General features: G+C 34.6%; 1 protein-coding gene across 2 annotated transcripts in view; it reads left to right on the forward strand.

The window, feature by feature from the left end:
* The window catches only part of ANKRD50 (ankyrin repeat domain 50), a 43,343-nt gene that overhangs the window by 14,062 nt on the left and 11,417 nt on the right, over window positions 1–17,864 (forward strand). For both annotated transcript variants that reach the window (XM_026698015.2, XM_026698016.2), the window contains exon 3: window positions 6,109–6,338. In XM_026698015.2, coding sequence (XP_026553800.2) covers window positions 6,109–6,338 — 230 coding nt within the window. The remainder of the gene's footprint in view (window positions 1–6,108; window positions 6,339–17,864) is intronic.

Genomic DNA, 17,864 nt, shown 5'->3' on the forward strand with positions numbered 1-17,864 from the left:
AATATTCTGATTTAGTATGAAGCCAAGTCCCTTTTGATTAATGATTAAGACATAGTTTCTTCCACAAATTTACTAAATGAGAACTTAGGCTGATCAAAATCTTTCCACCTAATGCATTTTAGACTAAGTTGAAAGAGTAGAAGTGGTGCAATCATAACGTTATCAGGGGTTGAGTTAGGGGTGTGAATATAGAAATTTTGTAATTGCAAATATTTCATCCGTGGAAAAACATTGTATAGTTTATGATTGCTGCAAACTATAGTTTCTATTAAGTTTTTGTTTCAGACCGATGTGCTGAGAAATTTGAATTAATGGATTTCTCTGCTAAATCTCTCCTCCCATTCTATGTATCCATTAAGAGAGAAGTGTCTTAATTGCCATACATGGTAGTACTAAATACTGGTATGGATATAAATCAAAATGGTATAGACAAAGAAGTTGGCTTGCTTTATTATGATACAGAGAAGTACTTTTGACTGGAAGAGGTCAAATTAGAGATTTTGAATTGCATGTTACCATAAATGGAAAGATGTTGTATCTACTATAATGTTCCATTTTTAAAGCATGTCATAATAAACTTGTATTTCTCTATTGTTACTGACTGTTTTAGTATAAATTACAGGACTACAGATGACTTATGTTTAACATCTTAAATGAATTGTAAAGGGATAAAACAGGTATATTTAAAATAGCCTATGGCTAAAGCAAACGTATATAAGGATATATCGCTGCTAGACTAATACATTTACTAATACTAATACACTGAATTTGTTAACTGTTGTGACTATATTAGTTTTCAAAATGAATTTAAGGTGATATAGTTTTACATGTGATCTTATTACCTTGACTATATCAGCTATAAGTATTCAGAAGAAAAAAAACTCAAAACTGAGCAGACTCTTGTGCAATCTGTAAGAAGTTACTCTAAGAAATACCTCCTTCTTCTAGGCTCTGCATCCTCAATTCAACAAGTAGATTATTTTTTATCTTTCAGAAGGACATTTTCTGTTGTCAGAACAGTTGTGCATAATTCTGTGGAATATACTGTAGATGAAAATAGATTTTGCCTGTTAAATTAAATAAAAGAGGTCTCCACGATCATTCAAGTTTCAAGTATTGCAAATCCGAAGTAGCTCTTGAAAGATGGTCCGTAAACGAAGAGGACCCAGAATGTGGAGGCATGCATCGTGAATTTTTAGTTTTGGAAGTATTGTGCCATTTCCATGTGGAACAGCTAACCTCGTTGTCCTTTGCAGACCAAGTGAAGCTGCTGTTTTGGATGAACAAATCTGTGTATGACTTCCACACAAGCTAGCACGAGAACAAAGTCCTCTCTAGTCATTAGAAAGTCACCTTTTAGATATGTATAAAATCAACAATAATTTTAGTTCTCCCCCCCACCCCACTTTGAAATCTTTTGTGAGTGGAGAATAAAGTTTTGGATATGTTCCTTTCTTGTGATAGTTTAGGAACGTGCTTAAAGCAAATTTATTCATCTGTTACATGTATGCTTGATTGTAACTTTCCTATTTTGTTTTTAATCTGTGACACATTAATCTGTGACTTTTGAAAATTCTACATTTGTAAAATTGGCATTGTAAAGTAGTAAATGACATATACAAAGGGAGAGAGTAAGCTAAAGACAACATATTCTGGTCCCTGGGTGGGTGAGACTGGAGCAAATGAGAGAAAATTTAGTTCTTTAAAGACAGAAAAAGAAAATTTGTCTACTGAACAAATTTGTAGCCTTTCCCAGAAATAGACACTATACTGTGTTAATATTGATCTGTCAAGTTCCACCAGTATCTCCCTTTCCCAGAATACGGAGGAAATGTAGGACAGTTTGGAAGCTAATATTCATAGGTTTTCCTCTAATTTTAGTCAGTTGAAAGGAAAATTTAATATTAATAGGAAACAGAAAATGAAGTAGGAAAACCTTAGTTATTTATCCCCTACTAATGTAACTATTGAATAATGCACCTCTTCCCCTTTGGAATATCTTTTTCCCAAATGTTCAGATTATTTTCCATCAATTAAGGGAACATAAAGTTGCAAGAACTACAGCTAAAAACTTTCTAATCATGTTCAGCTTTAAAAAAAAAATGCCTCTGACAAGTTTAAATCACAGATGGAATACAGTAAACGAAGACAGTTCGCACATAAAACATTTTTATAAGTTTTTTTTATTTTTTATTTTTTTTAATTTATGTTTTTTCCAATTAATTTGTAAAAGTAATTTTTAAAAGTGCAATAGATGAAGCCAGTTGATAGTTACGAAGCATTTGAGGGGGAAAAAAGGACACTTTCTAGGAGTTGCATGGTGCTGTTATTTCACAGCTATGCTGTAATGCAATTATTTTATTTGTATTCTTCAATGTTACACATTGCACGTAACATTCTACAGCTTTCTTGAAAATCAAAATCAGAAACTGGCAAGCATTAGTTTTGGATGAAAGCTGTTTTTGGGACACAAACAACATCTAATAGGTTAAGCCATGATTCCATGGTTTATTCCTGGAAAAAAAAAATCTTGAGGATTAAAAAGCTGCAGTAACAGCATTTAGAAGGGATTCTCCTCTCCCTTTTTTTTTCTATACACTTTTATTCTGCTTTATGTGTATGTTTCATTGTAACATGATTCAAACAAATCGTTAAAACCAAAAACGTATCTAGTGATATACACTGAGTGGTGTTTGTGGGTAAAGAACTCTAGAAATAGCAACTTCTGGCAAGATGTGTCTTGGAAAGGATTGCTTGGATTCTTATGCATTCGTGACAAGCACACCAAAATTTGTCACATGTAATTTTTTTCAATCTCAATGTTTTAAAATGTTTCAATTATGGTAAAAGTAATAAACATCTATCTTGGAAAAATGGTGTAAGAAGTACAGGTAGTTCTCGACTTACAACAGTTCATTTAGTGACCATTCAAAGATTCAACAGCACTGACTTACGACTATTTTTCACAGTAAACTTTATAGCATCCTCATGATCATGTGATCAAAATTCAGATGCTTGGCAACTGGTTTATACTTATGAACGTTGCTGTGTTCCAGGGTCATGTGATTTTGCAACCTTTGATAAGTAAAGTCAATGGGGAAACCAGATTCACTTAACAACTGTGTTACTAACTTATCAAATGCCGGGATTCACTGAACAACTGTGGCAAGAAAGGTAATAAAATGGTACAAAACTCAACAAATGTCTCACTTAACCACAGAAATGTTGGGCTCAATTGTGGTTGTAATTTGATGACTATGTTTAGTTCATTTTGATTTGAAACTAACTTCATATGAATTTATAGGAAGAATAGTTGTCCTATTGAATAACTTGTGAAATACATGAACACAGTTCAAATCAGATGACAGTTAGAAACTACAAAAATTACTTTCTAAATATGCTGAAACACATCTTTTATTTTAGGATCTCTGGTTTGGGGGAACTGATGGCAGCTACAATCTTGATTTTTGATTATGTAACACTAAGTTGTTGTCAACGTTTAGCAATCAGATAGACTTATCTTCTCCAGAACGTTCTCATCCTAACCCTTCATGTCACTTAATGTGTTCCCATTGTCTCTAGAATCAAGTTCATCTTCCTTGTTGCCTATTTTTCCTTTTCTTTTTTTCCTCATTGTTCTAAACGGCGCCATGACATAATGTGTTCAAAACATGATAATTTGTGCTATGATTAATTTATTTGTTTACCTATCTATCCATACTATTCTCAAGAATTTCTAAACTATCAAAATTTATAAGCATCAATACTTTTTCTATCCTGCATAATATATATGTTGCTTTTTTTTAATCACTTAAGCAAAAATAATAACTTTCTGTGTGGAACTGAGGATCTAATATTGATGAATGCTTAAAACATCAAAATTAGTTAATTAAATGTACCATTATGCTATTAAAAGAGTCACTTATATAGACTGGTCATCTTTTTGGCTGATAAGTTGCGGAAACAAAATGGTGATGCCAATGTTCATATCTGAGCAAAATTATCCTGAGCGTGACAGCAGTGGAACCTTTTAGCTTTGTTTGGTTAATTATATTCAACCATAGTTGAGTTTGCTAAAGGTGGTAATTTCCTAATCAATTTATCATTGGAGAGGCTTGAAACAGCTTGCCTTCTGGCTTATGTTCAACTGATTTTTCCTTGGCTCTTTGCTAAGATTGGCAAATTTAACTAATTTCACTTAAAAGAATCTGTAGACTACAGTGTACTTTCAGTCCCGATTCCTTTCTATGTTCAAGAAGTGAGATTAGATAGTATGATACAACAGTGCAATTTCAAATAATGTTCACAAAGCAACAGCAGGCAATTATACATAAACAGAATAATCCAATGTCAGAAAGCAGTTCAGGAATCAGGTCATATAGAATACAGTGAACATTGGTGCTTATCAGATATTGACATATAGTCCTAGAAGAACATTATTTTCCAGACTGAAGGATAATGAAAAAAAGTATTTAAATATTATTTGGAAACTCATTAAATAGTATGTTTTTCTTCTCTAATCTGCCATAGTGGGTTGTGATCTAGTAATTTCTTCAGAGCCAGTTTGGTGCAATGGTTAAGGTATCAAACTAGAAGCCAGGAGACAGTGAGTTCTAGTTACAGCTTGGGCACAAAGCCAATGGTTCTCTTGGGTCAGTTGCAGACTCATAGCCCTAGGAAGAACCACTTCTGAAAAACCTTGCCAAGAAAACTGTAGGAACTGGTCCAGGCAGTTGCGAGGAGTTAAAACTGATTCAAAGTCACACATAAACACAAAAAATGTTTCCCCATGTTTCCAATAATGTGAAGCAGAAAATAGCTTTTTAGTGGGTCCTGATCTGGTATTACATTATTTAGAAGGCATTCCATCCACCTGGTTAACTTTAGTAGTAGTCTAAAAATGTTAACTTTGTTTTTTTTTTTACTTTTAACCTGTATATTTTAACTCATTCTTAATCCTGTTTTTTACTGGGCTTCTAGTCATGGGTTTATATTAGCCAGATTTTGACATAAGATGTGGTATATAAATGTTTTAAATAAATACTGTGAAAAAGTGTACCATCCCTGCTACTGAAATTTGATAGTTTGTCATGTTTTCATACTGCATATGGCTTTTAATATCTTTCTTTTCTCCTTGAATGAAGGTATTTTCAGAGCATAAAGTTATTTACAACAGGTATTATTAATTTTGCAGATTACTAACAATTGTGCATTTGCCACATTGTACACTGACTGCATTTTCTATAATGTACTGCACTGACTTTGAAGACGATCTAATGTAGATAATTACTAGAAGCCAATTATTCCTGCCTAGGAATGGTCATAGTTCATGTGGTAGGTAGGGCATTTGAAGCTGGTCAAAATCAATATAGGATCACTGTTGCTGTTATTATTATATCTTGTTAGAAAGGATGCTGGAACTTTTATTTTTTGAAAGACTATAATCTAGTTCTTATAATTGTAAGTTATTATGCACAAGCAAACTGCACTTGATTATCTTCAAGATTTCAATGTTGTTTTCTCAATCTCCTGGTTTCTGACTATATTAGGAATACAGTTTACAGAAGTCTAAGTTAATGTGGATAATACCTGCTTCGAGTTATGAAGAATTCTAGTGCCAGCCTATCACACTTGCATAATAAACAAAATTATAAAAGATTAAGAGTTCTCAATAATATCAAGAAAATTTTTAATGTGTTTAGCAAGGATAATTTTTGTCTACATACATACAAGCTCCACTGTCACATAATTTCTAATAATGTGACAGAATGTATTTATATAATGTAATTCCAAAGAGGTTCTTTGTGTACTGTGTGTGAATATTGAACTCCTTTCAAAGTTTAAAATAGTTTTTTTTCAATCTATTTGATTGATTTAGAAACTCGAAGTTTCTCTGAATAAGGAGAAAAGGTGTAAAAATGCAGACATAGCTGGGAAAGAATAGCTTTTGAAGCAGCTATAAAAGCGTGGAAAAATTGCAGATTATTTGATTTTTTTTGAAAATAAATGGTTTTCACATATTTATCCATGTTCTTTTTAATCCATTGCTTAACCCTAGTATTATGTGTGCGCACATGATTTTTATATTTCTTCCTTTTTTTGTTTCAGGTGCATTTTGCTTCCACTTCTGGGAGCTAAGAGCCCCCAACAAAGTTACTTTCTCTTGGTGGATTCAGTAGATGAGGGGTGCAATATTGCTGAAGGTGACCAGATATCTACATGCTTATCTGGAACTATAGCTGAGCTTCTAGCTACTCACTATGAATTTTTCCCCCCATGGTTGCTGCTTCTCTGTTCTGCTCGAAAGCAAAATAAAACTGTCACAAAATTGTTTACAGGTAAGTACATGTTTTAATGACATAATAGTTATTTCTCATTTGTACAGTGTTTTAAGAGGATTATATAAGAAGAAATATACAGAAAATATGAAGTATATATATACAAATTTGAAACTATACCATTAACTTATATGAACAATATATGTTCTTGGAATATGTACATGTTGTTTTAGATTTATATACTCCAGATGTTACAACAGATAGCACACCTGACCAACCTTATTGTTTGTTGACAAAAAGTACTTAAAGGGGATCAGACTTGGTTACAACAACTGCATTGCTTAGGAACCAAAATTATGGTCCTAACTAGGACCATAATTTACAAGTCATTAATTAAGGACTACCTACATTTGGAAGGTACTAGGTTTAAGAATGGTGGTGCATACATTTGTGTCTATTTCTCTTCCCTTACCCCTGTAAAAATTCTAGATGTACTATTTTACATTTTAAGAATAGAAATTGTATTTTACAAGTTTATTGAATGGGTGTAACTGCATTTGATTATGGGAGTGCCGTTGGTAAAAGCTATTGAAAGTCTTCTACAGATTCTTGTTCCAGTCTTGGCTGACTTGTAAGCTCATTTTGTCACTCTGCTGCATTTTGTTCCTGAGATTTTTCTTAAATGCAAAGAAACGTAAGCAGTGGATTTCCAGCTTGCCTACAAAGCTGCTTGTTTTAAGAAAAGGACTTCAGGAAAAACCTCTTTTTTAATAAAAGAAAAAGCAAATTAGTAAGGCAAGCGATATATTTATTTTCCTATATTAATGACACATCTAATGCCCAAATTCACAAATGAAATGAATGAATCATAATAAAATTTCTAAAACAATAAAATGTATGGGTCCAGATATCAGATAGGTTGATTTAGCTAGTAAAATAAGACAGGGAGGCAGCATTTGGTCATCTAACTACTTGAATTGCTTTACATCACGTAGTAGAAATCATGGAATCTAAACAAACATTTTGCATAATCATGTCTTGGTGTATGTGTATATATGTATATGGTTAAACAAGATTTTCCCTAAAACTACCTGCAGCTATTTTAGCTTTTCCTTGATGATGAAGTGTAAGAGTTGATTTTTGTTTTACCTTTCCTATTTGTCTCTATTGCATAACTTTCTTACCTTACTCTACTTCACCATTATGCAGAAAAATACTTATACATATATGCATCTTTTCTCAAATATGAAGCAAAATCTTCAATTTTATAGAAATCTAGAATAAGCCAATTTATTTGCAGAAGATGACAAGAAAGAAAGTCTAATGGCTTAATGACCCCAACTGAAACTTTTCTGTTGTAGAAATGTACAATCAAAGCTTTCAAGATTATCTCCCCAAATTATGTCTGTATTCAAATGTTAATATAACTGATCATGTCAATCAATGTGTTAGGATAAGCCATGACATACCAGGAGATCTGTGATTATCTGTTGAACTATTAAAGGCCATAGGAGCTCCTGAATATCATTTATATGTTTAATAGAACAATCTTGTGGTGAGGAGGAAGTAGGACAATGGGAAAATAGTGTTAACTGTTGGACAGAATTAAGAATTAATGCGTTTTTCAAATGGCCTGGTAATTGTGGAATATATCCACTGATTTTGGGAAAGGCTCTCTGGTCATGTGTTTTCTGGGCAGATAATATGTGATTGCTAAGCACATAGTCTGAGATCTGTTTCTGTGAGGGCAAGGAAAATAAGAGCATCAATAGAAAAGGACACTAACAACTGTCCAGCAGTAGAAGAGATGGGGTGGGCTGCCCTTCAGAAGATAAGAAAAACTCTATTTGTTAATAATCATACAAACATTAATGGAAGGTTTAAAATAATGCAGTGATTCAGTGCAGAATGCTGGACATTAAGAAAAAGGCTGTATACCATAATGGTGGGAGGAACTAGTCAGAAAGCGGTACTTAACATCCAATACAGAATTGCTGACTATATAGATTTGTAAACAGCAAACTTTCTAGTCTTGGGTGTCTATAGCAATAGTAGTTATATACTGCTTTATAGTGCCTTACAACCCTCTCTAAGCGGTTTTACAGAGTCAGCATATTGCCCCCAATAATCTGGCTCCTCATTTTACCCACTTCGGGAGGATGGAAGGCTGAGTCAACCTTGAGCCTGGTGGGATTTGAACTGCCAAATTGCAGGCAGCCAATAGTCAGCAGAAGTGGCCTGCAGTACTGCACACTTACCACTGTGCCACTGCGGCTCTATATACACTGCTGCCATAACAAGCAGATAGAAGTAGATGCTAAGCTGGGAAATCAAATATTGCTTGGTTGAAAAAAATCTTATGGGATCAGAATCAAGATTAGATAACATTACTGAAAAGATATGGTCTGTTCAAAATATATACATATACCTTATAAAGAAGGAGGCAAAATGGCTCTGTATGTATAATAGCAATAGGCTTGTGAACAAATGTATGCCCCCAAATATGAAAGCTTGTTGAAAACATCCGCTTAAAATTAAAAAGAAAAAGGAATAAAGCTGACACTATTGTAGAAATTTGCTGTTGGCTGCTTATCAAGCAAAGGAAGAGGACATTCAACGTTGATTTAGGCAATAGTAGTAAATGACATACTCAAATGATTCTGATATCTTCCGATACACTAACTAGTCTTAAGAAAGTCCAATTTAATTCTTCTTCTACCAATTTCTTTTTTTCAAAATATGGAAAAAGAAATTATGGTGCCAATTATTTTAGATTTAATACCAATAAGCAGAAAATTACCACTGGATAGATGGAAGGAATTCAGCACCCTGTGAGAAAACAATATCAGTGCATCACAGAATGGCTTGAAATCCAGAAGGAGAAATAAATTGGTAAATGAGCTTCCAAAACCAGATTCTAAAAGCATATGTACAAACATTTCCTATTATAAGAAAACATGACAAAAGTTTTTAAGAGATGAACCATATATTACATGTCATAATTAGAACCAGTTTAGTCCAGTGATGAAGTGAAATAAAATTTAAGTCCTGGTTCTGTCCAGACAGTGATGATCTTGGGCCAAACACATATACTCAGTCCTAGGAAGGAGATAACAGTAAGCTATTTCTGAAATCCTGCTAAGCAAACTGCAGGCAGTAGTTCAAGTGATCACCAGGAGTTAAACACACACACACACACATGCACGCACACACACACACACACACACACACACACACACACACACACACACACACACACAGAGAGAGAGAGAGAGAGAGAGAGAGAGAGAGAGAGAGATAAGTAGGTCACAGATAAGTTGAGAAACAACACAAAAATAAATAAATTGACTCAAGATGTGATACAAAAGGAAAAATAAAAATTGGCAGTTTATTGTTATAGTAAAGGAGCCAGAAAATCCAAACCTCAGAATGAGATGAGGCTAATAAACACTAAAGTACTGAAACAACAAAGGTCACCAAACTGAGATTAAAAGACAAAAAAATAATAGCTGATTTTGAGAAAGAATTAGAACAAGCTGTGAACCATTGTTATGTAGAACAGATGTGGACTTGCTCTCCTTGGAAGATTAGTGATAATAGACTTTATTAAAGAACCAAACTTTAGGAACATATTTTCACTTTTGAAATTCTTACATACAACTCAATTTTTTAAAAAAAACCTGTGCTATGAAGCATTCACTTTGTGGAATAGCATAGCATTCCACAAAGTGAATGCTTCATAGCACAGTAGCATCGTATATTTAAACTTTATTAAATGAAAAAAACCCACAATTTTGAGGTAATAAATGTTTGTAGACAACCATACGGTCCAACTTTACATTGGAAAATTCCAAGTGACTTTCCTTACTTTAGTCTTGTATTCTAAATTCAATACCATTCTAAATTCAATACCATACTTGTCAGATTAAATTAGCTTTAGATCTGACATTTCTTCAGTAAGATTATTTGGACATAGTCTGTTCTCATCCATGCTGCAGCCGAGAGTCCAGGATGGGTTTGACTCCTCCCTGTGATGTCATAGAGCTGAGTCTGCCTCTATATAAAAAGCTAGCCCCAAACTGGCTCCCTAGCTTTGACTCAGCTCCTTTGTCTTTGAGCTTGTGTCTTTGGAAGCAGTCAGAGTGTTTTACCTTGCAAAGTAGCTATGAAGGAAGAAGGAAGGAAAGCAGGGACCGTAGCGACTCAGAATGGTTTCTTTCGACACCTCCCAGCTGTGTTTGCCTGACACAGCCATTTTAGCCTTATTTCTTGGCTCAGGGCTTGCAGAAGCCTAAAGAGCAATCAAAACTAAGTGGACCATTCTCCTGGGACCAGCGCATGTGCAAGTGGCCATTTTAAGAACATTTGGCCATAACGCACATGGAGGTCGGCCATCTTTAATTGGCCGAATTTCAGGAACACCATTCCTGGAGTAATCTATGGGCTGTTCCAGATCACCTGGCCCAGATAATATGTGGCACATACACAAGGGTTGTTCCTAGCACTTCTTGTGCCGTTCCTATTTCCAGCATAGAAGGAGACAGGGCTCAGGCAGAACTCTTGGGCCTAGAAGACCATGGCCCTCAGGCCCCAAAGAAATAGAGAAAGAGACAACGAGCTCATACCACGCACAGAGAGGCTGCAGCAAAGATCAGGGCAAGGCGCCTGCACCCAGGAAAACCTGGAAGGCTGAACTCGGAGCTGAGAAGAGAAGGCACGCTGCTTTGGAAGACAATTTGCCAAGAGCCTGGAGCAGATGAGAGGGCAATTACAACAGGCTTCCCATTCAGGGAAATTACAAGTTTGCCCAGAGGTTGTCTCCAGGGAAGCTGGCACCTCCAGTCATCTCCAAACTTGGTCCCCTGAAAAAGTAGAGGAATAATTCTGTCCCCAAGGCAGAACTGGGCCCAACTTTAGACAGCCTCTTTGGAGTCCCCTTCAAGGGCAGATTATTCAGGGTGGCCACAGGCCTAGGCCTGAGGCAACCTTTACCCCTATTGCTGCAGGCCTGCACCCAGATAACCCTCCTTCTGGCAGCAGGCCTAATGATATTAGAGACATGGTCTCTGTGGCTATTAGGTAAGGCCTAGGAGAAGGGTTTCAGCAGCTTCTTCTTCTTTGGAGGTGGGGGAGGCTTTCTTTCCGGCCTACTCCCAAGGCATTCCTCCTCAACAGAGGGGGTATCCCAGACATCAAGAGTTTAGAGGCCCTTCTACCCAATCTGATTGGGGAGATTATGATGAGGGGGATTATATCAACCCCTCTGAGCACAGTCATTCCTCAGGGTCTGAAGAAGAAGAGATCAGGGACACTAATTTATCAGACAAGGGATTTCATTCTGAAATACCTGAATAGTATTACATTTAGTTTTGTTGAGGGGGTATTGATCTTAACTTGAAATCAAATTAAGCGTCAGGGAAATGAAAGAATTATTCAAAAGGATAACATTGAAACTTCGTTGTCCAGAGCTCACAAAAGTCCACAACCAGTAGAATCTCTGAGATATTGTGCCTTGAGAAAAATAAAACATATTTTTAAAATATGTAGTAGAAAACTGTAAGATCCCATTTTCTTTTATATTGTTAAATATAAAGGATGACAGATGTGCCTCATGATGTCCTTGTCAGAATGTTTTGAGGAAAACCTATATGTATTTCAACCTAAACAGCTTAAGGAAAAAATGGTCCAAATCTACAGTCTACAGTTATATAATTGCTGAGGCGGATCTTCTAGAGGCCACAAGAGCAAGTGTGTCACAGAGTACAGGCTTATTTTGCAAAGAAGATAGTGATTGAACACTACGTACAGATTCTCAAACATTCCTATGGAAATGGAAATGCTTCCTATCAAAAATCTGCCAGGTTTCCACATACTCTCTTATCTTGAAGTAAATACTAAAATCAATTAAGATCCTTTGATTTTTTTTTCTTGTTGATCTCTCCTTTGAACTTTTATTATTTCAGGTTAGTGACTGCATCCCAGGTTTAAATTAGACTGAATTAGACTAAAATATGTTATCAGTAAATATGTTTGCTTGAAGAGCAAGGAATGCTGCTTAAATACACGTATTCAAGTTACACTAATGGATTCCATGGCATCTTGCTTCACTTAATTACTATTTGGGCAAGTTGTACTTATTATTACAGATTATAGCAAATCTGTAGCACCGAGTTAATATATACAAATAAAAGGAAGCACTTCCCCAGAGAACTTTTCAAAATTTATCCTGTATTGTTACAGACTTCAACATTTAGGATTCCAAAGTATACAGAGAGTCTGTATCAGATATTTGCATTTCTCCCAAGTCTGATGGGCAGATATGCAGGTTTTAAAGAACTGAATGTTTTCGTTTTCTGTTTCCACTGGAAATATTACTTAACAGTATCTGGATCAAGACTTCTATTAGTATCATGTTTTTATCATGAATTATTTATTTTTTAGAAAACAGGAAACTAAACTTGTGCAACTAAGGCAAATTCAATACTCCTAATTGAATTTTTAGCTCCTTTCACAAATGTGATATACATTCCACAAGAAAGCTACGTCTTGTATGTTTCCCTGTATCTACTTGTCTTAAGTTTTCTTGGAATACACTCTGTTAGCAAAATCTCTCCATATTCTTAATTTACAATGAATATGTATTTAGTAGGGGAAAAAAAATCACATATAGAGTATAATTGTGCAATAAAACATAGCGTGCCATAACATGTTTATATGTGAGCTAGGGCTATGCTACACATACTGACAGGAAAAGAGTTTGAAGCAGACTTATTAAGCCTTCTGGATGATGCTTTAGCATAGCGGTACCCAACCTTTACGCTTTGGTGGACAGTGTGTGGGATAGGGCCTATGCCAAGCTGAGAGCCGGTGCTTGTGCAAGTTAAGCTGTACATGTGTATGTACCAGCAGCCGCTTATGCAGACTGGTTTCAAACAGGCCATGGACCAATAGTGGGACAGGGGTTGGGGATCCCTGCTTTAGCACTTAAAGGACAGGTGTTTCGTTCATGCCAATATATTTTGTGAAGAACTTCACACAAATTCATTTAAAATTATGAACTAAATTGAATATAAATTTATACAAATTCAGTTTACAGATCTCATGGAAATTTTAGCAGTGGCCTTTAACTTGTTGTTTAAGCGCTGCAATTACATGTAGCATTTTAAAATACAAAAATAATTAATTTCTCAATTATAGTGTATATAGATACTCTTATGTTTGGGCTCTGATTACATTAGTACTGCAGAAAAAAATCTATATTCAAGTCTCTTCCATATACTTACTTGCAAGTTTGTGCATGTATATATGAGGAAGGGAGTTAAATATATACACAGACTTGAAATGTACAATTAAACCAGTTTTAACAAATAACAGATTTATTATTTACAAGGACTTGTACAACTGTGAGTAGTTTGGGGTTTAGCTTTTGTCCAATTAATGTTAGTGATTATTACTTCTTTTTGAAAAGATAAATACAAAAAGCTAATATACCTAATACTATTAAAATCAACTTAGCTTGATGGTGAAAATTACTCATATTTATAACACTGGAACATTGTTCATCATTTAGATTACAAGTGTAAAATTGCACTGAGTGAAGGACAAATATGAAGTATGTTAATGATGGAAAAGGCAAACACATTGAAGATAATAAAATGCATTGTTATAGCATAGTCTTGCTAATTTAATAGGAACAGCTGTGTTTTTGTGTGGTCAGATCTGTTATACCCTAAAAGCTTTATGCCACAGTGAATTGTTAACCTCCAAGATACCAATTCTTGATATTAACATTTCTATCAGGTTAACAACCAAAATATCAGAGACCAAATGTTACTTTCAATATTCACAAGATACCATAATCTACATTTGGCATGGATTTGTTGATATAATCAACAAATATATAATGAGCCCTGGTGGCGCAGTGGTTAGTGCAGTATTGCAGGAGAATTCTGCACACAGCCTGAACTTCAATCCTGACGGGCATCAAGGTTGACTCAGCCTTGCAAGCCTGTAAAATTACCCAGATTTGAGGGGGTAGGAGTGGCAATATGCAAATAATGCTTTTACATTGTAAACTGCCCAGATAGTGCTGTAAAATGCTATGGTGCAGTATATAATTTTCTATAATGGAACTGAATAATAAATTAAAGAAATCAGTTTTGGAGCTTCTATTTGGAAGAAGTTGATGCACTATAAGAAAAATCTGAACAATGCAAAGTTTGCATTGTCAAATAGATTTTTTTTTGTCAAGCATTAATAAGCTACATCTTGCAATAGATTATCTTTTCTCATGTTGTTTTGATCATCATTGTTAAAAAGATAATGTTATTTATCTCTTGTATGTGAATGTAGTTAATAAGTGGATATATTAAATAGAAATTGTCAGAACACTTCAAAAAGTAATGCTAAATTCAAAGCCATCATTTGAATGATACAAGAAAAAGAAAGAAAAGGTATGTATCCCTCTATGAGACTGAGCTGATAAAACAATTCTCTAGTAATATAAATAAACTTTATTTTAAGAAAGTTTTCAGACTGGTATCTTTCAAGGTGATGTGTGCTGAATTAGAATCCCTATATTGTACCAATTGATGACACTTATTAAGCATACTGTCAAATCTAAAGTATCATTAAATCCAAAGTATTATTAAAAAAGAAGAAATAATTTATAGTAAATATACAGGGAAATTTACAAAAATAAAATAAAAATATAGAACTACAAATCAACAAAATGTTAAAAACACTAGTTTTTAAAACATTTCTCAGTTAATAGTGCTCAGTTAATAGTGCTTGAAACTGAAATCTCCACCACTGAACAATGTGCTCATAAAGCACAACATCCTATGGCCATACCACTTTGTGGGTTTCAGTTGCTGTTGTTAACTGAATTCTATAATGTCATTAAGTGTAACATCACATGATTATGTTCGCAATCTCTTGCCTGCTACCCCATTGAATTTGCTAGTAGGAAGTCAGCATTGAAAGTCACAAATGGAAATCATGTGACTTCAAGATGCTGCAGTATCGTAATTGCAAAGACTACTTGTTCTAGTTGTTCAGTGCCATCACTAATTTTAATAGTAACTGAATGAGTGGTCATTAACTGAGAACAATCTGCAGCATAATTATATACATTTAGAACAATCTCAGACAATGCATCAAAGTGATCTAAAAGCCTTTTGAGGAACTGTGGCTTCAGCCAAAGTGAAGCTAATTGTTCAAACCCAAGGCAGCTAATGCAACATACTAGAGTGTTAAAATTGAGAAGGTTCTTGTACCCATCAAAAGCAGTTTCCTGTTGGTCATGCTGCAATAATTTCAATACAAATTTATTACATGAGAAATGATTTCACCCAATATAATGTTCACTAACTTATATTATTTTTCTGTTCTACTTTTAGCTACATCCAACTATCTATGGCAGATTTAAATTAAGCGTATGATTATACTGTGGTCTTGCAAAGCATTTCCTGAATACAGGCTGGTCAGGGCTTAGCCAAAGTTAAAACAATAGTGCTACATTGAACAAATATTACTATTTCACAAATATAATGTATATTTGAAAGATGGAGTTGAGGGACATTTTATGAACTGAAAAAAATGCATTCTCTTTTGATACAACTTTTATGTGACAGTCACTCTTATGATCTGATCTAAATCTGATTCAGATTTTGCTCATACATTCTTAAGAATTTATCAGTGACCATAAACCAAGCAATTTAACAAATTAGCATGTACTAGATGATCCATGGATGATTGTTCTATTTGCTAATTTCTTCTTTGACATTTTCGAAATGTTGAAGCTTTTGTGAAATAATAAATCATCAAACAGCTGTTTTATCAGCACCTGGTCTTAATTATTTTAACATCATTATGTTATACTAAAGGGCTATTGCTTTTACATAAATATCTGTAATTATGATTTTAATTACTCCCTACATCTATAACTTCTGATGAATGATCAGAATTAAGAATAAAATGCTACAAGCAATTTTTTGTGTATATGCAAAATAATTTTAACTACAATCATATGAATTTCATAATATAAAATAAACTAGAGATTTTAGCCTGAATAAAAGACAAATATAAAGATGGCAAAGGTTGAACAATGCATCATTAAAGTTGGGAATAATTTAAATCAAACCTTCATTTCCAGGTTTACAAGCTTTATTTTTTAGTATTCACAAGTTGTTCATTTCTAAAAAAACCCTAACTATTACATAGATGCTCTTATGTCTTTGTAGTTGCATGACAATGAGGTGGTTATATTAGCAGTTCTGTCTCAGCAGCTGCCTTTGAATTGATTAATTGAAATGTATTTTTGTTCCTATTAAATGAATAAAGGAGATTAAGTTCTCTGGACAGGACAGGAAAAAAATCATGTGGTCCTTAGCAGTTCTTAAAAGTAGGTAACTACAACCTCAGATGAACAGCAACTTATAACATATTACGCTATGTCATTATTTATTTTACAAAGAAAGCCAAATTAGAAAAGCCATATGTGAAAAATTAAGCACACCTTATGATTCAATAGTTTGTAGAACCACTTTTAGCAGCAAAACCGTGAAGTAAGCATTTTCTTTTTCAGCCATTCTGTTGTATATTTGCTTGTGTCTTAGGATTATTGTCTTTTTGTATGACCCATTAGCTTTCAGACAGATGGTCTCACATTTGACTCTAGAATATAGAGAAGTTCGTATATAGAGGAGTTCAAGGTCAACTTAATGACTGCAAACTGCAAAAGTCCTGTGGTTGCAAAACAAGCCCAAATTATTAGCCCTCACCACCATGCTTGATGGTTGGTATGAAATGTTTTTGCTGATATACTGTGTTTGATTTTTGCCAAACATGGCACTATCAGGGATGGGATTCTACCAGTTCGCACCTATTCGCTAGAACCGGTTGTTAACATTCTAAACAGTTCAGAGAACCGGTTGTTAGAAGAAATTACTGACCTAATCCTGTAAGGAAGGCAGGAAGGAAACATTCTGGTGTTGCTTACAGAAACTGCCTCTTATTACATTCTTGGCAGGACTAGACTTCCTGTCTCAGGAACTTCTCTGGATTTTTTTTCCCCTCCTTTGCTGTGTGGAGTGATCATTCATAATTACAATGGCACTGAAAAAAGTGACTTATGACCATTTTTCACACTTACGACTGTTGCAGCATCCCCACAGTTGTGAGAGGCCAGGCGAGGAGATGCATGCCTCAATGTGATAACATGACCACCAAGCCACGTCCACTCAGTCACATGATCAAGCCACACCCACCAACTAAGCCACGCCCACAGAACCGGTTGTTAAAAAATTTGAATCCTGCTCCTGGGCACTATGCATTATGGCCAAACATACCCACTTTGGAGATGTCTATCCAAAGGACAGTGTTCCAGAAATCTTGTGATTTTGTTCATATAGCTTTGTAAACCTGACCTGAACTGCCATGTTTTTAGAAGGGGCTTTCTCCTGGCAACCATTCCAAAACAAACTATAATTGTTCAGTCTTTTTCTAGTTATTCTGTCATGAATTTCAACATTTAATATGCTAACTGAAGCATCTAGAAAGATGTAACTGTTGGATTGATTATTT

Source organism: Pseudonaja textilis, chromosome 6 (assembly GCF_049901715.1).
Source record: "Pseudonaja textilis isolate UNSWEBS1 chromosome 6, rPseTex1.2, whole genome shotgun sequence".
NCBI classification, from domain to species: domain Eukaryota; kingdom Metazoa; phylum Chordata; class Lepidosauria; order Squamata; family Elapidae; genus Pseudonaja; species Pseudonaja textilis.